General features: G+C 37.0%; 1 protein-coding gene across 2 annotated transcripts in view; it reads left to right on the top strand.

Moving 5' to 3' along the window:
* Positions 1-25,722, top strand: part of sema6e (sema domain, transmembrane domain (TM), and cytoplasmic domain, (semaphorin) 6E) — a 501,529-nt gene that overhangs the window by 429,891 nt on the left and 45,916 nt on the right. For both annotated transcript variants that reach the window (XM_055163313.1, XM_020924606.2), the window contains 2 exons: positions 20,757-20,815; positions 22,176-22,226. In XM_055163313.1, coding sequence (XP_055019288.1) covers positions 20,757-20,815; positions 22,176-22,226 — 110 coding nt within the window. The remainder of the gene's footprint in view (positions 1-20,756; positions 20,816-22,175; positions 22,227-25,722) is intronic.

The following is a 25,722-nucleotide window of genomic DNA, read 5'->3' as shown; positions in this document are numbered from 1 at the left end:
TGAGAGACACTGTGTAGCCGTCTGTTTTTGAGTCATACATAATGCATTTGACATAACCATCTCTGCCAAAACAAAAGACAGCCAAGGACGGGCAGAGGGAACGACGGACAAAAGAGAGGAATCACAAACAGAGCAACGATAGTCAAATATTTTAGTCCAGACACTCTTTTGTAGTCTGTTTGTAATTATGTTTTTTTTTTTTTTCTGTCGTAAAAAATGAAAATGAGTGATGTTGGAAGTTTTGTGGGTTGTTTGATGTGATATGGTTTAAATTGGACATATGCTTTTCTGGTATTTAGTTTGATTTTATTTATATTTAGTGTTTTGTATTTGGTTAAAGGGCTCATATTACTCTGTTTTCTGATCTACGTTATAATGTTGTTTCCTCGTCACAAACAATTTGAGTTGTGTTTCGTTTCATTCACACACGTTTTACACACAACCCCTGCAAATTTAGGATAGCAGATTTTATGAGTTCTTCTCTAAGGCTATGTTCATATGATGATGGTCTAAACAGAAGACGTAAAAGTGGCGTCGCGTCTTCACTTTTAATTCTGCATTTAGATGAGCATTTTCGGGAGGGAATCTGCGTGCATACGGTGACGCAAAAGTGTGTGGAACTGAATTGGGTTTGGGCTAGATGGTGACACTAGGTGGTGATGTATGTGACGTAAACGCATACGCCACGTGAGCAGATCTGACCGGAGTTTTGCGTCTTGGGCAGTGTAGACGGAAACGCTACGGCGGAGCATGTTCAACTTTTCCACTCTGGAGGGTGGTTTCAGATTTTTGTGTTTTTAAGCCACAAAAACGCCGTCACCGTCTAAATGAAAGGCACTTCTGATAAAATATTTGTCGTTTTTACCCCCAAGCGTTCCCTCAACCAGAAAGCACTTGTGATGCGCACCTTGTGATGTCATGTGGTAATACAGGAAGTGCTCCACTGTGTTTTTAAACTCCATACACCTTCACTAGAATCATTTGGATAATTTAATTCCTGGAATTGCAAATTTCTACTGAACAAAAGGTAGCTGTTGACTTGAAAACTGCCACTTCATGACATCACAAGGTGGAACAGAGCATTTCGAGCTTTGGTGATGGAAAGAGACTAATAATAAAGTTACTCAAATGTGTGAAGAGTGAAAGAAAACACAACTCCAGGTATGTTTTTTTTTTAAATTATTATTATTATATATATTTTTTAAGTCCCAACAGTTGTTTTTTATGGTAATTTTTTTAAATTTATTTTTATATTTATTTATTTTATTATTTTTTATATTTTTTATAATTTATATTTTTATAATTTATATTTTAGGTATGCTTTTTTAGATTTTTTTTTTTTTTTTTTAAACGAACATTGAAATGTTTGTAGCACCCAAGCCTCAAATGCAAAAACAGGATTCCTCAAACATACATGAATCAACAATTACTGATTAGTGCTTTCTCTGATAATCAGGAAGTGCACATTGGCATGCTAGTTGCTGTGAACATTACCGTGATGGCAGAACTGATCTCTGAAAGTTGTGAACATTAGGATGCGCAGAATGCACAAGGTCACTGAGAGGGAGCGTTGGAACTCTTCAAATAATTTAAAAAGAGCTCATTTTGTTTCACATTTTTAAGAACAAAAACAAATCAGGTACTTTATCTTTTTAAATTATATGAAACACCATAATCAAATAAAAAAGATTAATTGACTAAAATTTCTCGAGTGCTTTGTCAGACCGGGGAATTCTGTAAAGTGAGAGATTCTGCAACTCCAAATCTGATTAGCTCTTTCCTGGCAACGCTACACCTCTTGGCAACGTCGGAATATTCTCTTAACCCAGGTTTTATAATTAAACTTCACAAGCCCCGTATTGATTCTCCTGCCCTCTTATACTTTATCTTGTTTACAAACTTATCTGCAGGGCCTGATTTATAGCCCCCAAACTTAAACCTGAAAGAGCGCGGCGGGTTACGTAAGGTTGACTCATCACGCCGTTCATTAAGTTGAAGGACAGTGAGCCAGGAGCCGCTTTTCAGTCTCGGAGTAGAATCAATACGCCACTAAGAGCGCAGCGTTATCGACTACTCCCAACAAACCCCCATAACAAAGTGAAGATGAGTTATTAAAAAGTACACGCAAATGCAGAGAAAATATGTCAAGTACTAAATAATGTAGTTTTAAAGATACAAGGGAAACATGAAGGGCATCGTGGCACGGATTGAGGTCGAGGAGGTTCTGATGGTTCTCCTGCTGCTGCGATGGAGAGATAAGATATTTGAGATGATAAAAAAAAAGGTGACAGCATGATTGCCTGAGCAGCCAGTCTCTTTTCAGTTCAGAATGGTCTGGAATAGAGACATAACGTATTTTTCAGACTATAAGTCACTCCAGCCAAAAAATGCATCTTGAAGAAAAAACATATATAAGTTGCACCAGACTATAAGTTACACTTTTTGTGGGAAATCTATTTTATAAAATGAGAGACCTGGAACTGACATTTCATCTTAAAAGGCAAGTTGTAGTAATAACAATAGACCAGAGAACAACAGACTGTTAACGTCACATATGAACAGTTCTTCAGATAAATATAACATAAACAACAGAACAGAACAAGTTTACCAAACTCTCCATCTCACTCCAAATCACTAAATCCATTCAATTCTTCATCCTCGGTGTCACTTCTGAGCAACTCTGCAACCTCTGAAGGTAAACAGAGCGTCACTTCCTCTTCTGTGTAGCTGTCGTCAGACTCAGCATCAGTTCCAGTTAGAATTATTCCGGCCTTTCTCAATCCCGACAGGATGGTTTTCGGTTGTCATTGAAGTCCAGGCTTTGTCGAGCGATCCAATGACTTCCAGGAAAGTTGCACGGTGCACCCTCCCGTTTACCTGTGTTCTCCATCCCCGCTTTCCGCAAGTCCCTCACAAGTTTCTCACTCACTCCAAACTCGATTACCGTTTTCCCCTGCATATTTCACTATTTGCAGCAGGACACATGCAGGAGACATGCGCAGTAGAGCCAAATGACAGTGGTACAGGAGTAATAGGAGCAGCAGATACTGGCACACAAACCTAGAGACTCTTGTGGCTGTCTGTGTGAAAATTTTAATGTATAAGTTGCACTGGAGTATAAGTCACAGTACCACCTAAATCATGAAAAAAGTGCGACTTATAGTCCGAAAAATATGATATGTAGACAATAGGCTTTATTCATGCTTACATCACAAACCAGGAAGACGTTTGGAAACATGCGATGACAACTTCCGGTGTAGTTACCGACACTGAGCTCGCTGACCGACTGTGATCAAACCCACTGAAGTAAATGTGATCGGTGGTAAAATGAAGACTGCATATGTATGTGCTGTTTGGAATCATCTTGAATTTGGCGCCCTGTACCCAGTGCTCTCGGAGTTGTGTGTCAGTGGGGAAATGATGAAAACTGAGGTATAGTTGTAATTGTTGATTAGCCAAACATAACGGAACACTACAATGACATGGAGATGTAGAAAACTTGGGCATTTTTAAAATTATTTGGGCAAGTAAGAGATGTACATTCTTATTCAATGGAACATGTAACATTAGTGAAATCATAATAGAAATAACTACACACAAAAAAAAAGCCCAAAAAGGAGTGGGAATAAGAAAACATATTTAATTCCATTACTATCTTCTAATTTACCACGAGCGTTCTTTTGCATTTTTCAGACATTTTACATTAAACTACAAGAACTACTTACAATGTGGACAATGAGTAACTGTTATAGCTTGGTAAAATAACTTTATCATATTGTAATAATACAAAAGCATACCAACAATAGTAAGGTTAAAGATACCAACAATGGCAACAGACAAAAGATACAAGAAACAGGAAACAACAAGCATAAAGCAGCACTACAGAAGGCAGTATTGTTGTTAATAGTAAAACCCACTCTCTATATACTGTGACCAGACCATATGTTTATAGAACAACTTGAATTTATGGATATTTTGGCATTGCTTGAGATGTGTATCCAGACTGTTCCAGAGTTTTACACCACATATAGACACAGAGAAACTTTTATGGTTAGTTCAAACATTGGGCAATTTGAAATTTCCATCGCCTCTAAAATGATGAGTTCTCTCTCTCATTTTAAACAAGTTTTGTAAATTACTTGGTAGTAAGTTTTCTCATTTTTCCTAGATTTTGCCAGACTTAGTACCAAATAATAATACAATAGACCCTGCCTGAAGTTGTCATTACGTTTCCAAATGTCGTCCTGGTTTGTGACATAAGCATGAATAGAGCTCATAAAACGTGAAAAACCAGGAAGACATTTGGAAATATTGCCAGACTTATTATCAAATAATAATAGAATAGACCCTGCTGGAAGTTGTCATCGCATGTTTCCAAACATCTTCCTGGTTTGTGACGTAAACGAGAATAGAGCCTATAGAACGTGAAAAACCTATGTCCAAATTCGAGATGGTTCAATCACAGCTGCTCATTTGTATCACGTCTCTCTTAAATGCAGAAGACATCTCCTATTAAAAGTTCTTGTAACATTCAAAATAAAATATGCAATTTCTTTTACCTGAGATAAGTAGTAAGTTCGGTCAGTTGTTGATTCTGAGAAAATCCACGCTGAGAAATTCCAGTCAGTTTGTTTTTGACATGACTGGAGCATGCGTCTCTCTGATTGGTTAGTCGACTTGTCAATCATGTCCTCTGAAATTAGGGAGATATAGGACACGGCTCCAGATCCACTCGTCTTTGTAAAGTTTCGTTAAGGTTTCTCTGGACAGGTAAATAGTTGATCGCTTCTATCATTTTTTCCAATAGACTTTGGATTGTGAATGTTTACATTTTTGAATACTTGATGTGGTGGTAACTACAAGGATAAGACACAACATTTTATTTACAGTATATTTTTGAAACTTTATAAAACTGTAGAGTATGTCACGTTTTTGAGGTGACACATGACCTGCAAAAGTCCATGGAAATCGAAAGTTAAAACTAAACTTTGGAACATTCTTCAGAGAGATAAGTTTCATGGATAGACTAGTTTTATGAAACTGTGGAAGATTATAGCCAAAGGAACGGCATTTCCATAGAAACAAGCTGGAAGAGTCAGGTTTGTGGAGATGCGAGCCCACTCAGAGTAAGGACACATGTTTTTCAACTTTTTTCAGCAACAGAACCAAAAAAAAAAAAGAAGAAAAAAACATCAACATTCTTTTATTTTCTTTTTTTCCTAGAATGTTACATACTGAAAAAAAAATCTATAAATGATGTTTTACAGAGTGAAAATAATATTGTTACAGACAACATGCCTTCAGACTCTTAACATTTGAACTTTTTGAAAACTTCATGGTCAAAATAAATTTGTGCTATCAAAATTGGTAGTACATGGTGCTTGGATTTTGTCTTTCTTTTTTTTTTTTTTTTTTTAGGTTGTCTAAAATATCAAGTTTGTATCCAAATCAAAATTCTAGTTCGTTCCCATGATATCAGCTTGGAAGGTCAGGTGTTGTATTCATTGACACAACTCTTTAAAAACACAAAAAATAAATTGTCAGGTAGAAGAGCGAGCCACAACAACATGCCAGTACCCGTGTAACTGATTCACCGTCACTGAAATCAAGTCTGTTTGTTGACCTTGAAAGAACACAATAGAAAATGACAAGTTTGGATTCTGTTGGCGAGATTTCCAGATTTTGAAAACATCTTTTGTGGTCTGGGGATAAAAGAACTAATCAACATTAAACTGAACTGACAACCAAAAGACATGAGAGAAATTTTCAAAAGCCTATCAGATTTGTTTCCCATGTATTTGAAAAACGAAAGACGAGTCTTGCCCCTGTACACACATATTGTACAAGGAGTGATGGCAGGTAACAAAGTACAAAAGTAAAAATACAATACTTAAGAACAATTTTGAGGTATCTGTACTTTACTTTCTTACTTTCAGGAAGAGGGTCTGTCAAATGCTTTATTCCATGGAGATGTTAGTGCTTTGTCTGGAATGTTTCACAGTATATTACTTTTCTTTCTTCATAGAGGTCAAACCAGACCAAGTTACAGGTCAGATCTGTAGAGAGGCGACCCCGCTCACAGTCAGAATTCTTGTTTTTCTAGATAGTTTTGAGCTAGAAAACAACCTGTAATCTAATAAATGTAAAGTATATCGCTGTTTAAATGTCATACCGTGGAACATTCCAGGCAGAACAATGTCGTATCAATAGAAACAAGCAGGAGATGGACCACAAACCAAAAAGTTACACAATGCACCTTTATGTAAACTTTACAGTGTATGTGTGTGTGCATGCGTGTGTGTATATATATATATATATATATATATATATATATATTTTTTTTTTTTTTTTTTTTTCCTGTACTTTCTACTCCACTACATTTTAGATCTGGACAATACTTTTCTGTATGGTTTGAGATCTACTGAAAAGGCTGAGACTTATTTTTAGCACATTTCATTTGAGCAAACCAAAAACACAAATACACAAAAACAAAGAAATTGAATCACTGATTCAGTCACTGATTCAGTTGAGTTGATTTAAAATAAATAAATAAATAAGGGTGAGCTGTACAGTTGTAGGGAGTATTATTTGTTACATAAGGGTGAGGAGTTGTACAATTGTAGGGAGTATTATCTGTTACATAAGACTGAGTTGTTGTACAGTTGTAGGGAGTATTATCTGTTACATAAGCGTAAGTTGTTGTGCAGTTGTAGGGAGTATTATCTGCTGCATATGGGCAAGTTGGACAGTTGTAGGGAGTATTACCTGTTACATAAGGACGAGTTGTACCTTGTAGGGAGTATTATCTGTCACATAAGGACAAGTTGTTGTACAGTTGTAGGGAGTATCACCTGTTACATATGGGTGAGTTGTACATTTGTAGGGAGTATTATCTGTTACATAAAGCTGAGATGTTGTAGATGTGATATTAATGAACCAAAAATAAAATCTGAATAATAAATTTCTCGCTCCATTCCAAGGTCAGGTCAGTTTAATAGCAAACACTTTTCTTCTTTGTGCCAGTGCCAAGGATTTTACTCGCTCGATTTTTCTTCAAACTTACAAGAAAGAAGTTGGACCAGATTCCTTGTTTAACCTCACAAACTTCGCTCGTATAGAAACGTCCTTGAGATGGCGGCTAATGCTCGAGCATCTTATCAAGCTGTTTACGTAGCTAACAAAGTCAACACCGAGCTAATGAGAAGACTACACAGAGGAGTTCAAGCCAGGTTAGGGTAATGTTCCAATCCAACTGTAAAAACAAACCTCCCCGCTGCATTCTTGTGGTCGTTTGCAAGCTCACGGGGCAGCTCTGAAATGGGGCGGAACCATTTTGGAATAATGTCCAATTACCATTTTCTGACATGTAGTAATAGCAATTAGACTTGTAATATATTAAAGCGCCTATGACAAGTCGGATTACGCATTTTATAAAAACACAGTTAACGTCATTACATTTAAGATTTCACACTTTATTTCCCAGTCTGGCCATTTGTTTTTTTTAGGTTTCAAACTTGACTTCCTGTTTGGGAACCATGACATCAATTCAAATCAGCGAATTTCATGACTGTTACTTAGCAACCATGATGTACACTGGACCAAAACTCCTCTTGTTATTTGACCAATGAATAAAAAGTCATGCTTGAAGTATCAGTATAAAATGGTCCTAAATTTTGTACAGAATTCTCCTTTTTCATTCAATATGGAACTGTCTAAAAACGAACTCTCTATGTCCTGTAATTTTCAACATATTTTTCACATTTCTTCACTTCTCAGTTGATGTAAAACTATAATTTATAGTTACGACACCAAATTAAGTAGAAATTAGAGAAACATCAAACCCTGACATGCGCACTTCAAACAAGGGTTGAGTTCACATTGTATTTAGGGAGAGAAACTGTATAATTTTGCCTTTGCGTTTTATTTGGCTTTTTGTTGTTTTAAAACCATAAAGTAACAAACGCGTAAAACCCCTTACACACATAGTTGGATAAGAACTTGTGGAAGAAATTGCCAGGAACGATCCCAGACGGTTGTTTCTCATGGTGCAACACTGCAGCGAGAGTGGGGACGAAGTATCAAGTATCGATACTGAAAATTCTGACTAGTTTTAGAATAATCTTCATATCAGAATTAATTTAAGAACACGTGATAATAGTAAAGAAATCCCCATAAATTTATGTTGAACAATTGCATTCTATCTACTGTAACTAAACTAAGAGAACTGATCCAGATGTGTTGTTCATGAGCTCAGTTGGTAGAACATTCATCCCCTGATCGGAAGGTTGGCAGTGCGAATTCCACCTCCCACAGATGAATGCTGCTGTTGTGTCCTTACGCAAGACATTTAACCCTTCTTGCCCCCAGTGTCTGCGTACACTAGTGTGTGAATGTGTGTATGAATGAGTGTATTGAAGGTGGAAAAGCTATATAAAAATGTGACCATTGTCCATTGGCTTTCTGGGCCAACTATGCCAGTAAAAACTCTTATGACCGTATTTTTTGGACTATAAGGCGCACTTGAAATCCTTTTAATTTTCTCAAAAATCAACAATGCGCCTCATGTATTAATTCTGGTTGTCCTTACTGACCTCGAACCGATTTTATGTGGTAAACAGCGCTCAAAAATCTGTCAAAATATTTTAGTACGACTTTGGTAAGCTATGAAGCCGCACCACTTGATGGATTGTTGGAGTGTTACAGCTACCGTAGTCAGGAGCCTCGCCGAGGGTTCTTTAGTCTGACAGTAGCTGACCGCATCAGCGTACAAAAAGTGAGTTGTTTTTTTTCAGCGGTTACAGTTTATGCAATTGAACCATGTGGTTTTAAATTTTGTTTCTGTAAATCGTAAACAAATGTGGCAAAGCTGCATTAAACACATTATTGCTCAATGTATATTTGAGTCGTCCATGTAGGAAATAAAAAAACAAACTTAAATTTTCCACCCACATTCACATTCATAATCTTCTTTCACCAAGACAGGGAGGCAATGCCGAGCGAATTACACCACGATTTGCCAATGGAGCGTGGACGCCTGGACTAAGGGATCAATCTCAAGTGTCGTCCGTTTGTTTTACTTAATACACCTTATAATCCGGAGTGTCTTATGTATGAAAATAGACGAGAGAATTCAACATTATTGATATTGCACCTTATAATCCGGTACACCAATTTATAGATTCAACTAGGATATCGACAGAACTGATATTTAGAAGGAACATTTTTCAGTGTTGGTGCTGATATCCAATACCAGACTGGTGCGTCTCTAAATCTAACATCTAAAACATAATGTTTCGTAACATCAAAATTGGTATTGCATATTAAAACTTTCCCTTAGTATCAAAATCGAGAATTTTTAGTTCGACTTTAGTATTGCGACAGCGCTCATCACTGTTCCTGGAGTTAAACCCAAGAAAACAATAACAGAATATTGTTAGCTTAGGGGGGTATGACCTAGCAGCTCTAATTCCAGCCTTATATTTTCCAATTGTAACCATGGAAATTTCTATCACATTTTTATTTCAGTGACTCATTCCGCACTAGCCTGAGTCACGCATCCACGCTATCTTTTCTCTACTTTCTCCCAGATAATTCCAGCACAATAACCCCGGGTCCCTGAAATGTTCCTGACTGGATAATCACCTCCTGTCTCACTCCCCTCGTGAAGGACCGGGCTCTGAAACCTATCTGGAGCGCACTTTTTTAGGTTGATTTGTGCGCACTATAATTCACTGCGTCAGGTGTGGAGTTGTGTGTAAAAAGCCAGTGTGGAAAGTAACAAAGTACAAAAGTATAAGGTGAATTGTGAAACTTTTCTGACGGATAGAGCGTGAAATGCTTATCTCCATGGAGAGGTTATTGCTTTGTCTGGAATGTTCCAAAGTATGGCATTAAACTTGGCAATCTCCATAACAACAAGCAGGAAACGCCACCAGGCAAATTTATAGGAGAAATCTGTGAAGAGGAGACCCCGCTCACAGTCAGAATGCATGTTCTTAAAGGTATTTTTGAGAAATAAAAACATCCATAATGGAATAAATGCATCTTAAGTGGGACCAAATTGTTGTTTTGCAAGTCTCAAGTCTTTCACCTCCAAGTCCGAGTCCAAGACCAAGTCAAGTCCCAAGTCAGAGACCGGCAAGTCCAATTTTGAGTCACTGGCCTGCAAGTCCAAGTCAAGTCCAAGTCATCTCCTTTGAGCTTCAAGTCATTTCAAGTCTTTAAACCAAAAAAGTACCAAATATAGCTTAGATTTTTGCTTATAAACTAAATTGTACTTAAAAAGGTATGGTATAGGAGTATTTACATAAGTTGTAGAAATGCAAATTTTTCCTTTTTAAATGTTTTGACAAGAGTGTTATTACGGTCAGAATAGAAAGAATTAAGATTTTAATATGCTTAATAAGTTATTTTGTCACGTAGTCTGCACTGAAATGGAAGTATCATGTTCTTTGCAGTTCCCTCTGTTTTACCATTGTACTGTATGTTACTGTAGTACATTTGAGGATACCACCTCACAGTACTTCAGTTACATCCAAATAACAAATAGAGAAGTGGAAGGGACATGTTCCAGTTTGTTCCTATAAAATTCAGCACGGCATTTATCAACTGTAAAGAGACAACATATTTTTTTAGAAGAAGCATCAAGTCTTCTCAAGTCACAGGGCTCAAGTCCGAGTCAAGTCCCAAGTCAAGTCTATTTTATCAAGTGAAGTCTCAAGTCCTAAAATTAGTAACTCAAATCTGACTCGAGTCCAAATCACGACCTGCAAGTCTAGCCTAAGTTTAATACCCTTATTGTGGAACATCACAGGCATAACAATAGTATCTCCATGGTGGCAGACCCCCAACCTGAACTTTAATTGAATTTTAAAGTACTTTTTTACTCCACTACATTTAAGAACTGAGCTGGACTGAAAAATTAAAAGTATTTCTCTTCACGGTTTGAGACCTGCACATAAAATCCCTGAAAGTAATTTTAGCAGGTTCATAGGTTTTGGTTAACTTTTTATTTATTTCTATATTTTTTTTTTCATAGTTAATGTTCTAACCTTGAGTAAATAAAATGTACAAATATCTAAAAGTAGTTTGAAAAATTAGACATCAATGGAATCACTTGAAGGGCCCATACTTTGATGTTTTCTGGTGTATGCTATAGTTTTGTTTCCTCGTCACAAACATGCCTGGAGTTGTGTTTTGTTTCATTCACATATGTTTAACACACAAACCCTTTATAATTTACCTGAAAACATACAGGAAATGCTCCACTGTGTTTTTAAACTCCATGAATTTGTCTCTGAAACCAAAATGAAAAAACGGATAACAATTTGTTATAACAATTTTCAGTTTTCAATTTTTGTGTATAAATGAATAATGGAAAAAATGGATAACGGCTGTTCAGTCCTGGTTTAGTCCTGGTTTAGTCCTGGTTCAGGCTTGGGATCAGTCCTGGTTTAGTCCTAGTTTAGTCCTGGTTTAGTCCTGGTTCAGTTCGTAAGGATCAAAATTGGTTGAAATGGGAAGCGTTTTCAGTTTTTTCCATTATTTGTTTAAACAGAAAAATCGAAAACTGAAAAAAAAAAAAAAAAAAAAAAAGAATCATTATCCGTATTTTCATTTTGGTTTTGGAGACAAATAATGAAGAAAATTGTTGTTTTTTTGTTTTCTTATTTTTGGTTTTACTTTGAAAAATGAGTGAACGAATGATACACCGATTTCCATGCACCTTCACTAGAATCAGTTGGATGATTTCAGCTGTGGAATTGCCAATATCTACTGAACAAAAGGTAAAAGGTAGCGGTTAACTTCAAAACTATGTGAGATCACAAGGTGGAACGGTGCATTTAGAGCTTTGGAGATGTGAACAGACTAATAATAAAGTTACTCAAACATGTGCGAATGAAACAAAACACAACTTCAGGTCTATTTTTGATGGAGGTAACAACATTATAACATGATTTAAAGCTCACAAGAGTCAATTTTGCGTAATGAAGAACCTTTAAACTCTGCGCAATTCTTAATCAATTCAGCACTTCAGTACCTGATGATCAGATTTTTCATGTGATAATTTTCCCTTTTTGGCTGCTGTAGCTATACTTTCACAAAATTAAGTACTTCATCCACCACTGGCAAAAGCAGCCCCCCCCTTCATTCTGACCCGGGCGGCGCATTCGGAGTCGGCCCCAGTCAAGGCGTCTGCACACATCCACCAAATTGAAGTGATTAATTCTTTGAAGTGAGCCCTTCGCTTCCGGACAAATCGTCAGTTCTCCGCTGCTCGAACTGCCCGCCGACTCCTGCCGCTAAATTGGGAGTCTGCTGTGAGAAATTCAAATCAAGGGACCTCACCGAACCTGAATCGATAAACAGACAGTCACATTGTGGTTTATTGCATCTCGGAGCCAAGTAATCAAGCGTGTTCTGAAAAACGACAAAGTTGGCTTACCTCATTTGCTAGCCAGCTGTAAAAAAAAGTTTGTATATTTTGACTTTTTTGCTGTTCTTAATAAAACTTCTTGCAGTGTTGTGATAATGGAGAGTTTTCACATTTTAAAGCTAAGTAATCAAGCAGCCTGTATGTGTTCTGAAAAACTACAAAGTTAGCTTACCTCATTTGTTAATTAACCGTAAAAAAGTGAATCATATATTTTTGACATTTTATGCAAAACTTTATAAAACCTCTTTCAGTGGTCTATACTGCAGAGTTCTTGCAGTGATGTGACAACGGAGTGAGTTCTTCCACATTTTAGAGCTGAGTAAAAACTTGCAAACTTCGGAAAAACTACAAAGTTAGCTTTCCTCATTTGCTAGTTAGCTGTAAAAAGTTAACATATTTTTTTGGTATACTTTATATAACTTCTTTCAATGATCGGACAATGGAGTGACGGCCTTTTCACACCGAATGTAACTGTTTAATCTAGCGTTTTAGAGCTAAGTAATCAAGTTGGCCTGTATGTGTTCTGAAAAACTACTAAAATTAGCTTACCTCATTTGCTAGTTGGCTGTTAATAAAAGTTAATATAATTTGACTTTTAATGCAAAACTTTATAAAACCTCTTTCAGTGGTCTATACTGCAGAGTTCTTGCAGTGATGTGACAACGGAGTGAGTTCTTCCACATTTTAGAGCTGAGTAAAAACTTGCAAACTTAGGAAAAACTACAAAGTTAGCTTACCTCATTTGCTAGTTGGCTGTAAAAAGTTTATATATTTTTACTTTTTTGCTATAACGTCTTTCAATGATTGGACAATGGAAAGACAGCCTTTTCACACCAATATAAATGTTTAATCTAGCGTTTTAGAGCTAAGTAATCAAGTGGCCTGTATGTGTTCTGAAAAACTACAAAATTAGCTTACCTCATTTGCTAGTTGGCTGTAAAAATGTTAATATAATTTTACTTTTTATCCAAAACTTTATAAAACCTCTTTCACTAGTCTACACTGCAGAGATTTTGCAGTGATGTGACAACGGAGAGAGTTCTTCCACATTAACAAACCAAACTTACAAAGTTCAGAAAAACTACAAAGTTAGCTTCCCTCATTTGCTAGTTGGCTATAAAAAAGTTCATATAATTTGACTTTTGCCTTACTATAACTTCAGTGATGTGACAAATGGGAGAGAACTCATTCACATCAATGTGAATTAGTGATGGGACAAGATCTCGAGCCACAAAATCTCAAAATATTTAAATGTCACAATAAGGTGCACACATGAGGAAAATGATCTTGTGAAATTTTGTTCACTTATTTTTGTCCAATACAACTTTGAAGTAAAAGATAAGTATGCCCTGATATGATACCGGTATCAAATATTGGCCACAATACTGAAAGATTTGCTGGATTGGGTATCTGTTCCATAATATCGGTTAAGATGATATTATGATAGCTGACATATTTTGACCTCAAGAGCTACTTATACAAAATATCTGTACTGTCACTAGGCCTGTCATGATAATGAAGCGTGATATATTGCTACAGAGAAATATTGCGATAAACAATAATACTGAAACTACTTTATGCCACTGATAAAAAAAAACAACCCAAGACATGCTACAGGTCTCCAGGAAGAATAGTTGATAGTCAAGGTCAGTTAAATACAATCAATCAATGAACCTGCCCAGGGACTACAGGTGGAAATGAGCACTGGTGCTACAACCTGATGAACAATGCATCTCTCCTGTTAACGTTAATGTCAAAATTGTGCGCTGTCCCTGTTTCAAATAAATAAATAAACAAATAAATAAATAAATACAAAAACAATAAATCAGGATCATCCCAGAAAACCATTTTAAATAGACAGTATCATTAAAAGACATGAGCTGCAACAAATAACACAATGAGACAATAATTACCCATAGAAGTCACTTATTCGACCTTTCATAGCTCAAATCTTATGTTCAAAGTTTTTAGTTAACATTTGTTTTCACAGTTAATGTTCCAGCTTTGTTCAAACAAAATTTACATCTACAAAAACAGCTGGAAAAATAATTACACTATTTTCTTATCTATGTTATAATGTTTCCTCATTGTAAACATACCTGTTTTTGTTTCATTCACACATGTTTAACACACAAACCCTGCATATTTAGGCTGAGTTCTTCTCTCATACAGAAAACACTATGTTCCACCTCGTGATGTCATCTAGTAATACAGTAAGTGCTCCATTGTGTTTTGAACTGGAACTTATGAACTGGTGGATAAGACACACCCTCCTTGTCCACGAGCCGAGATCGATGTTAGTGCCTGCTCCATTGGTGTTTTCTGTGAAATCAAATTGACAGGGCATCGACAACTTTCGTAAAGGTCAGATTTTGTCAAGATTCCTCAGTATTTTTGCAACATAAACTTTCCTCTCTTTTTTTTTCATCATCAAAGCGCCTAAAAGTCAGCTTTGTAAGAGTTAGCCTAGATCTGTTGTTGCACATTTTGCAGCGTAAGGCCAGTATTCAGGACGTACTGTGTAAGTAAATATCTTTTTTTGGCACGATGCACCAATAAGCACAGGCCACTGAAAACAATACAAACCCATCTTGGATTCATCTTCCAGATTTTATTATAGTTCTGTGTTTTAAACTCCATACATCTTCACTTTTGTATTACTTTCTTAGAACAAAAATACCCCAAATTTACCCACTTTTACAGTGAAAATGTACACATGATAAATATTGAACCACAAAATATATAGTTTCAGCTTTCATATATTGAACAATAAGTCAATATAGTAATTATCGTGACAGGCCTAACTGGCACTAGACAGATTTTGCTCAAATACATGGGAAAAATGGTGTACAGGACCTTGTAATTTCCCCACATTAACTTCATATTGAGCGTGCTCCAGTCTCTCTTCACCCACAGGAAAAACAGGCCTAATGCATCTCTGGCCACGCAAACTGCAAATCCTCGTTCGCTAATCACATAATTTCAGTTTCATTTTCTCTTCCAAAAGCATTAGTCGTGGAAACCTGTAGCAGCTTGCACAAACGCTGCATCGTCTATTTTTGCTTCTGCCAGTTTAGATTTCGTCAAGAATATTTCCAGTGCCATTAGCCCAGCAGCCCGACGACGCCTGCCCAGAAATGATGACAGGTTTGGGTGTCCGTCCCTCCAGATCGGCGCTAAGATTGGTAGTCCACTCAATATTTTCCACTGACATTGAACAATTGCGTAGACTAGGGGCGCGCCTGCAGGTACCAATTTTACCAGTCTCGATAGAGCGCAATGCTGTGTAACTACTCAAAGTGATATGTACAAAGCGATGTCGCATTGGGGAATTGTGGGTAATGAATAGCTGGAGTACAGACAGTCGAGGTGGGTCCGGGGAAAAGAAGGACACGGTGGAAGTCAATGGTATTCGCAAAAACAACTCCCAAGTACAGACGGTCCCACGCCAACGCCTCACATCTTATCAAGCTGTTTACGTAGCTTAAAAAAGTAAATATTTAGCTAATAACGAGAATGTTTCGCAGAGAAGTTCAAGAGAGGTTATGGTCATGTTCCAATCCAAGCCTCCCTGAAATGTTACGCTTCAATGGGATACTAACTGCCATTTTTTAATTAATTTATTTTGCACGTATATAGCAATAAAAAAAGGCACACTAGATAAAAAGTAAAGGCCTGAAGAAGCAAAAAACCCAAAAGTGTTTATGAATGCATTAAAATTGAACATTGTAGCTTTGCATTACTAAAAAATTACATTTAAACACCTTGCATTAAATATATTTGATTCAAACATGGTTAAAATACATTTGAAATCTCACAATTGAACGATTATCAGACATGATCATGAACTATCAAACATTTTATCAAACACTTTTTAAACGTTTCTGATGCCGTCACTAATCTGTATCTTATATCGTATTGTATCAACATTTTGGAACGTGAAAATTACAGTTTTGACGAGTATTGCATTGATGAATCTCTGTATTGGTTTTAAAGTAAAATGTGAAATGTTTAGGGATCGTAGTTGCATTGTAAAGATTTGTATACATAAAAATACAAATCTGATAACTATTAAGAATGTTAAATTTGATGAACACTTACGCAGATGATGTTAGTGGCTTGGAATGAGTTGCAATTCAAACTAAACGTTTTTGCAACAGTAATATTTTGTTCCAAGTAGTTGAGAAAGTGCTTGTGTTACAACCACGGCCCCTGAAAAACGAGAATAAAACTTGAGCAAATAAAAGAGCGGTCGATCATGTCTCAAGTCAGTGGTTTTAATGACAAATATGAATTATAATATCACTTTTATACAAACTTAGTACACCAAAACCACATTATTACCTGAAAAAGGGGAATAAAACTTGAGTAAATAAAACAGCGGTCGTTCAGGTCTCAAGTCAGTGGTTTTAATGACCCAACACCAAACCAGAGCTCCCCCTGCTGTTCAATGGACGGAATGTGCTTCATAAAAACTAAAATCTTTCCATAACACCAGAAAACTGTATAATATAATCATGTAATACAAATAATAATCATGTACCAATACAATGGAATTACTTTTGAAAATAAATCCTATTATGAATTCTATATTTAACAGTAGTAATATTGTATAATTTTTCATATAATTTTTAAATTGTCTTGTTTTACCATTACACTTGCCCAGACTTTATTACAATATGACACATAGAGATAAATTAAACTATGTATAATGTAAGTATAGATATTTAGTCCAGAAATGTTACAGACTTTTCTTATAATACCAAGAGAGATATTTTTTTTAATGCTTTATTTGCCAAACTAAATATTAACTTGTTATATATGTTATATTTTTGCTTTGCCAGTTTCACAGTTTTACTTTAAACCTGTGTTGTATTTATTCAATGACAGGTGTTTAAGTGTTCAGAAATACTATGAAAACGTACAGTAGCTCCCCTCTCCACAGATCTGACTTGTAACTTGGTCTGGAGGCATTGCGGGCTTGTCTCCATGGAAATAGATAAGTTTAATGCTATACTGTGGGACCTTCTAGACAAAGCACTAACATCCCAATGAAGCACTTTTCATAAATTTCACTTTCATTTTTAATGCTCTGAGTCTCCCCTCCGTTTGCTCCCCTGGCTAAGTCACTACCCTTTCATAGCACTAATGAAACTAGTGCACATAGTATCAGGTTTGTGAAGTTGTAGTGTATTGTTTTGTATCATGCTTTGGTATATTTATGGAAAATTGTCGTGTGGGCGAAGCATTGGACAGAATCGTACTGCTAACTGCCTGGGAGAGATCACTAGATTATTCAAACATGCATGGACGCCATATAAAACCTCTTAAGCAAGTTTTTGATGAGGGAACAGCGTTATAACGTTGTAGAAAGCTCCAAAAAGTTGATTTTAATGTAATGATTTGAACTTCTTGTCATTTTATGAGAACCATAAAGTCACATTTTTTCAGTTAAACAAATAGTTGGATGAGAACCATATGGAAGCAGTTGCATGGGACCATCCAAGACACTTGTTCCTCATGGTGCAGCTTGACAGCGAGAGAGGGGACTAAGTGGGGTGCAGGTACCAATTTGACCAGTCTCAATAGAGCGCAATACTGTGTTGCTACTCAAAGTACGACGTCCAAAGAGACTGGGGAATTGTGGGTAATGAATAGCTGGAGTACAGTTGAGAAGTGTCCGGGGAAAGCAAGCAAGGACACGGTGGAAGTGGATGGTGATCTGAAAAATAACTCCAGGAACTAGACGGGTCCCTCTCGCTGTTGCAAATTGGGGGTGTGCAATCATGTAAGGAGAGTTGAAATTAAATTCGGGGCACTACGGCTCTCTCCTCACTGAAAGAATTACTGACCTCGGCGAGACACAAAGGACTCGTAATCTAGTTTGGGGGCACTTATCTCTTGTCTCAGTCTCTTTCTGGAACTAAAGTAGGACAAAAGAGAGGTTTTATGGGTAAGCAGGAAGATATCGGAGAGGTACAGGAGCGCATGACTTTGAACAACTTTGAATTGTTTTTTGTATTCAGTAATAGGACACAGATAATGATAGAAGACTTAAAGGGCCCATATTGTGCTGTTTTCTGATCTATGTTATAATGTTGTTTCCTGGAGTTGTGTTTTATCTCATTCACACATGTTTAACTCACAAATTTGTCATATTTACGATCAGTTCTTCTCTCAGGGCCTGTTTACACGAGAACGCTTGCGGGTAAAAAGGATAAAATATTTTATCAGAAGTGCCTTTCGTTTAGACGGTGACAGGCTTAAAAACGCAAATATCTGAAATCACCCTCCAGAGTGAAAAAGTTGAATACGCGCCCCCCTAGCGTTTCTCTCTACACTGCCCAAGACGCAAAACTCTGGTCAGTTCTGCTCATGTCGCGTATGTGTTTACGTCACATACATCGCCACTTGGCTGCCTGGCATGCACACCCAATCAAATTCCACACACTTTTGCGTCACCAGATTTCCTCCCAAAAACGCTTGTCTAAAAAGTGAAGATGCGATGCCGCTTTTGCGTCTTCTGTTCAGACCGTCATCATATAAACGTAGCCTAAAACTGAAAACACTCCACCTTGTGATGTCATGACAGGAAGTGGGCCTGTGTTTTTTAAACTCATAAATCATTTTTGATGATTTCAGCTCTCAATCACTTCTGAACTAAAAGAAAAAGGTAGCTGTCAAATTGAACACTACCATTACATGACATCACAAGGTGGAACAGAGCATTTTGAGCTTTACAGCTGTAGATAGACTAATAATAAAGGGTTACTCAAAAAGTTTAAATGAAACAAAGCACAACTTTAGGTATCTTTTTGATTAAGTAACAACATTATAACATGACTTAACTCAGAAAAGTCCATTTTGAGCAATATAGGACTTTTTATGTGTAGGAAATGTTTTAAGGCAGTGGTTTTCAAACGTTTCACCCCAAGTATCACCAAGATAAGATTTTAGAATAGAATAGAATGCCTTTTATTTTCACTGTACACATTTACAATTTACACTATACACATGCACAATGAGATTAAAAGATTAACAGCAACTCACTCTCCAGTTCAGACATGTATGTGGAATATTTACAACGTAGTATTAAAGAAGAATAGAATAAATAAATTTAGTTAATTTTGTTTTCAGAGTCCTTTTAGGTCTAGACCTGTACTTGATCAGACCTAAACCAGATTACGTTATGCAGAAGTAAGGTTGTGCAATGAATCGAATTTTGATCGCGATTTTCAGTTTGTGTGTGAAACGATCTCCAAACTCATATAATCGAGTTGAAACGATAAAGCTAACAAAGTTTATTTTGGGACATTTTTTATACAAATAAGTATATTTATTAAATTGTTTTAATATATTGATTATAGAACAGCTGGATATGTAGTTTATTTTGGATGCATTTATGTTTTTCTATGCCTTATATCATGTTCAAAGTATATTTTATTGATTTTATGTTTTAAGCATTTACAAGTTTTGCATAAATTATCAATAGTGTGTTGTTTTTTGTTGTTTTTTTAAAGAGTGAAATGCTGAACAAATGCATGTGTAACGTGTAACTAAAAAATAATTGTTGAATAATCGTGATTTCAATATTGACCAAAATAATCGTGATAATGATTTTTTCTATAATCAAGCAGCCTTATGCAGAAGCTTAAATAACTCTTAAGGGTGTTGCAGAAAGTTACACAATGCACCTTTCGAGTTTATTCAACTGACCGTCATGATAATTTATTTGTTATTGAATGATACCCCTACTTTTTACCCGCAATCGAACACCTTAAAATCAGAGTTTTTTTGGGCTGACAGGAAAAAAAACAAACCTCAGTGCCATTTTTTATTTCATGTGGACAGGCTCAGTAATTACAGAGATCGCAACTGTACACGCATCTGCAAAATAACAGTTAAACAACACACAACACCGTAGAATTTTCACTTGCCCTTCAGCTCCATTTGAAAACATGAACAGTTTTGATTACTACGAGAATCCTACCTATTATGTTGTGGTTGCTTTGTATCCTTTTCCTAGCTTTTGGGATTAGTGTTTGAATACAGGCTTGTAAATTTGTTTGCTGGGTGAGATGGGTCCTACGAGATCTGCACTAACATCAAGATTACTAAACAAACTCCAATGCAAAACTTGATAAGGTAGAAGCAAAGATGACGAGAAAAGTACGTAGATGAACGATGGTATCTTTCCTTCGAATGAATCCTCTTGTAAACCCTAATCACCGTGACCTTTTAAAACCATTACACATTATAAAACTGATCATTATCCACTCGCTTCTCGCTGACGGCTTTTTTTTTTTCTATCTATCTACAGGGGCGCCTTCGAACAAGATGTGCAAAATGGCTATCACCAGCATCCTGATACCTGCCACGGTAAGTACACCTCCATTTGCATCCATGATATAGTGCATTGCCAAGCTTAAAGGTCCGATATTACTCAAAATTGATTCTTGTGAGCACGTTAGAATGGTGCTACCTTCTCAAAAACATACCAGGAGTTGTGTTTTGTTTCATTCACACGTTTAAGTAATCCACCTTGTTCCACCTTGTGATGTCATCTGGGGGTAGTTTTCGAAGTAATAGCTACCTTTAAACTTTTTTTCTTCTTTTTTTTTTTTTTTTTTTCAATAGAGATTGGTGATTCCAGATCTGCAATTATCTAAATGATTCTAGTGAAGGTGTATAGGCTCTATTCATGCTTATATAACAAACCAAGAAGACGTTTTGGAATGTGATTACAACTTCCGCCGTTAATCCCGAGAATGGGCTCGCTCAACATGGATCTATTAAAGCCGACTGTAATAAAACCTATTGAAATAATCAGCGGGAAAATGAAGACTGCATACGTATGTGCTGTTTGGAATCATCTTGACTTTGGTGCCCTCATCTCTTCTAATCGCATGTACCCAGTGCTCTCGGAGTTGCGTGTTGTAATTGTTTATTAGCCGAGCATAACGGAATGCTACAATGACATGGACATGAAGAAAATGGGGCCTGAGAAGTTGTAATCGCATGTTTCCAAACGTCTTTCTGGTTTGTGATGTAGCGTGAATAGAACAAAAACTAGGCAAGATTTTTTTGGTAAAATTTTAAGATTTGTCGTGACTGGTCCACCACCTGCTTGTCTCCATGGAAATATAATTGCTTTGTCTAGAATGTTCCACAGTACAGATTAAACTTATCTATCATGTGGGAGACAGGCGGGTTACATCGCTGTGCTACATTACAGTTCAGATCTGTGGAGAGTCGTCCCTATTCACAGAATTATTGTATTGACACCCATAATTTAAAAAACGCTAGATAGATAGAGATATGTTTAATGCCATACCATGGAACATTCTTGGGAAAGCAATAACATTACCATGGAAGTATAAACAGACCCTCCACCAGAAAAGTTACACACTGCATCGTTAAATGTAATTACGGTAACTATATTTTTGGTAAAATGTGTAGTCTAACCCGTCATATGCAGTAAGTGATTCCCGCTCTAATACACTATAATGGATTATCAAATATTTTTTTTCTTCACAAAGGGCAGCTTTGTCCACCCACACTGGCCTTTTCCACGGGTCTAATATTCTCCATCTCCTCTAAATGCAAAACCACATCTATGAGTGTCATTAGACTTTAGTACAAACTATAGTGCTTTTATACGAAGTGGTCCCATTCAGTAATTAGCCTCCGCAAAGCAGTTAGTGAGACTTTTAATGAGCGTTTCTTTGTTCGTTTGCAGATGTCCTGGCAACCACTCGGAGACAGAACACAGCAGCGGATTCGGCATATGGTCAGTGAAAAATTAAATTCTCTTTTTTTTTTAACAACTTTGAACAGACAAAAGGTATTAGAATTTAAATGGAGGATTTCTTTACTTGTAATGATTGCGATGGAGAGAAATCACTGACTGGAAAACAGATTCGGTTGAGTGTCATTATGTTTTGGTTTGTTTACTTTCTTGGTAAATGGGTCGCCTTCAGGAACTATATTCGCCCCTACCAATAAAAGCAGGCCCGTCGACAGAAATTTGGGGGCCCGGGGCAAGAAGCCTCACATGGCCCCCCCTCTAATATGGGAAGAGTGTCCGATCTCAGGGACCCTAAAACCTTGGGGCCCTAAACAAAAACAATGCATATGGTTTCTGTGCACAACTTTGAAATAAAAAAAAAAAAAATGTCTGAGTTATGTACAGCAAAAGCAGAAACAAGTAGTATCTAAAACGAAAAGACAAAATCGAAAAAAATGTGAAGTTTGTTTATTAACCTGGACATTGTTTTTGCATTTATGAGTTATATATTAAGATTTGTGATTTATTTTTACGTTAATGACATGATCTACTTGTAGACTGTATCAAGATGTGGACTAAGGGAGTGTGATGTCACCCACAACGTTCGGGTCCAGTCAAATGAAGTTCATCTAGGCTGGCAATAAAAGCACGAGGATCGTATAGACATTTTAAGACCAAAATGAGGAGCCTGACAGCAGCAGTTACAGAGAGAGCAGCAAAGTTTTTCAATACAAATTAAATTGGAGCCAGAGTCAGTGGAGCCGGAAGTGTGCCAATGCTCACTTCAGGTTAGCTATGTTGATTTATATTTACAGTCTATGTTGTAGACATTAGCAACATTAACATAACTGTACATTTGTAACTGCAGAGGCTCAAACACTGCACAGGAGCAGGTTCACAAACAGCGGGTGGACGGTTGTGAATAATTATTAGAAAAAATAATATAACCATGAATTTTTGTAGATATTAAATTTTATTCAAACACAGGGCACCGCCATCTTAAAGGGACAGTACGGAATTTTGGACATAGGACCTAATGTTTTAGTGAGCCAGAGTGTTGGAGACGTGTGGAGACATTTTTAAAAATATTCCATCCAGTCCTTGTATTTGCAGAGGTCGCTGGTGCTAGGCTAGTGCATGTCAATGGCCATAGTTAGCCTGCCACTAAAAACAGTCTTACCCACTCCACAAAACACCCAAAGCAAATCTATTACTACACCAGACTGTCCATGTAATTGTCTGTGTCGATAGAATAATTTTAGAAGTAAAACTAACCTTGCATTTGAAGGATTTATGTCTGAAAGTCTATAGATTTATGTTTATGTTGTTTGAAGGATTTATGTCTGAAAGTCTATAGAAGTTTATGTCTCAAAGTAAAATTCTGCTGCTGCTGAGAAAATAGTTCCTCAACATGCAAAGACTTGATGTGATGCAAGGTTAGTTTTATTTCAGACATTATTCTATCAACACAGACATTTACATCGAGAGTCTGGTGTAATAGTAGATTTGTTTTGGGTGTTTTGTAGAGTGGGTAAGACTGTTTTTAGTGGCAGGCTAACTATGGCCATTGACATGCACTAGCCTAGCACCAGCGACCTCTAAAAATACAAGGACTGGATGGAATATTTTAAAATGCATCTCCACACGTCTCCAACACTCTGGCTCACTAGGAAATGAGACCCTATGTCCAAAATTCCAGACTGCCCCTTTAAATTTAGTCAGAAAACGAAAAATATTGACCTCAAAGGAAACCTGAAACACAGAATTTATTGATGAGTGTAAAGCGGTGACTTGTCATAGAAGCCATCAAGTTACCCTGCATATTTGCCTCAGATTTAATTGACATCCTTGGTTAAATAATGGTCTACTGTAGTTATGAACAGTGTCAACATTAAACACATTTATAAACCCACAAAACCATTTCACTTGGGCAAAGAGAGGAGTTTGTTCAGCTGCCAGTATCCATATTTGCATTGAAACTAGTGTTGTCACGATAAAGAATTTCCAACTCCAGTTTGATCCTAAGAAATAGACTCGATACTCAGTGCTGATTCTGATGCCACATTAATAATAATATAAAAAAACATAATTTCTTTAGACAATAGAATTCGATTTTCAACATTAAATCATAGTACTATTTGGGAAAGGTTCATTTCTTTCCTGTGAATGTGACTTTTTTTTGTATCAATACCTTCTCAAATGAGTATCTTGATTTTAGTATCGGTTAATAGATGATACTTTTGACAATCCTATTTAAAAGTGCAAACTTCAAACTCATTTTACAATACTGGACATATTTCCCAAGCCCGAGCAGAGCCATATTGAGAACACTGAAGCGGGACTGTGGACTCCGGTGGTCTGTGCAGCGGCTTTGGGCAGGGACAGTTGAACGGTGGGGCCCCTCGTCTCACTCTCTGTCATGTGAGGGACCGTGCGTCACACTGACCAGCCCCTGAACGGCCTCTGACCGCCTAATGCCCTGTATCGAGAATGATCATCTGCCCCCGTCACGGCCCATTACTCCCCCTGGTGGAGAGTGCGGTAATGCACCTGGCACGGGTGTACCGGGACAGGAACATGGCCAGGCTGTTGAGCTGTGGAGCTTTCACACAGGACAGGGGAGGTTGGGGCTACAGCTACTAATTATTTGAGTAGTGGACTAGTCAAGCGAGTATTTCTCATGTGGCTTGGAGATTTTTTTTTACATCAAATTTTACAAGTAAGCTAAAATGTGGGCAGATATAGAGACTAGAGTTTTTAAAAATTATTTTTAGAAAGTAGATTTTGTGATGGTACCAGTTTTTGACCAACTTTGTAATTTAAGTTTTCAAATCAGAATTCAGTTCAATGCACGACTTACACACACCCAGGAGTGTGAACATGTAAGACTCTAATACAAAACAAATGTGGTTATTCAGTTTACCTCTGGTTTAGCCCTGGTGTAGTCCTGGTGTAGTTAAGCCCTGGTTTAGTCCTTGTTTACTCCTGGTTTACTCCTGGTTTAGCCCTGGTTTAGCCCTGGTTTAATCCTTGTTTACTCCTGGTTTAGTTAAGCCCTGGTTTAGCCTTGGTTTAGTCGTGGTTTAGTCCAGATTTAACCCTGGTTTAACCCTTGTTTAGCTCTGGTTTAGCCCTGATTTAGTTCAGGTTTAGCCCTGGTTTAGTCCAGGTTTAATCCAGGCGTAGTCCTAGTTTAGCCATTGTTTGGTCCAGGTTTAATCCTGGACCAAACAGTTTAGTTTGAGTCCTGGTGTAGTTAAACTCTGGTTTAGCTCTGGTGTAGCCCTGATTTAATCCTGGTTTAGCCCTTAATAGCTCTGGTTTAGTCCTTGTTTAACCCTGGTTTAACCCTTGTTTAGCCCTAGTTTAGCCCTTCTTTTGGCCTGGTTTAGCCTTGTCTTAGTCCTGGTTTACGCCTGCCTTGATTTAGCTTAAAGCCTTTAAAGTTAATCCCAATCTTAGCACAGTGCGGTCAGATACACAGTCAGATAGTCAGACT

The sequence above is a fragment of the Boleophthalmus pectinirostris genome, unplaced genomic scaffold (assembly GCF_026225935.1).
Source record: "Boleophthalmus pectinirostris isolate CB_2022bp ecotype Guang Dong unplaced genomic scaffold, ASM2622593v1 HiC_scaffold_6, whole genome shotgun sequence".
Taxonomy (NCBI): Eukaryota; Metazoa; Chordata; class Actinopteri; order Gobiiformes; family Gobiidae; genus Boleophthalmus; species Boleophthalmus pectinirostris.
This window is presented reverse-complemented; position numbering and strand designations above follow the sequence as displayed.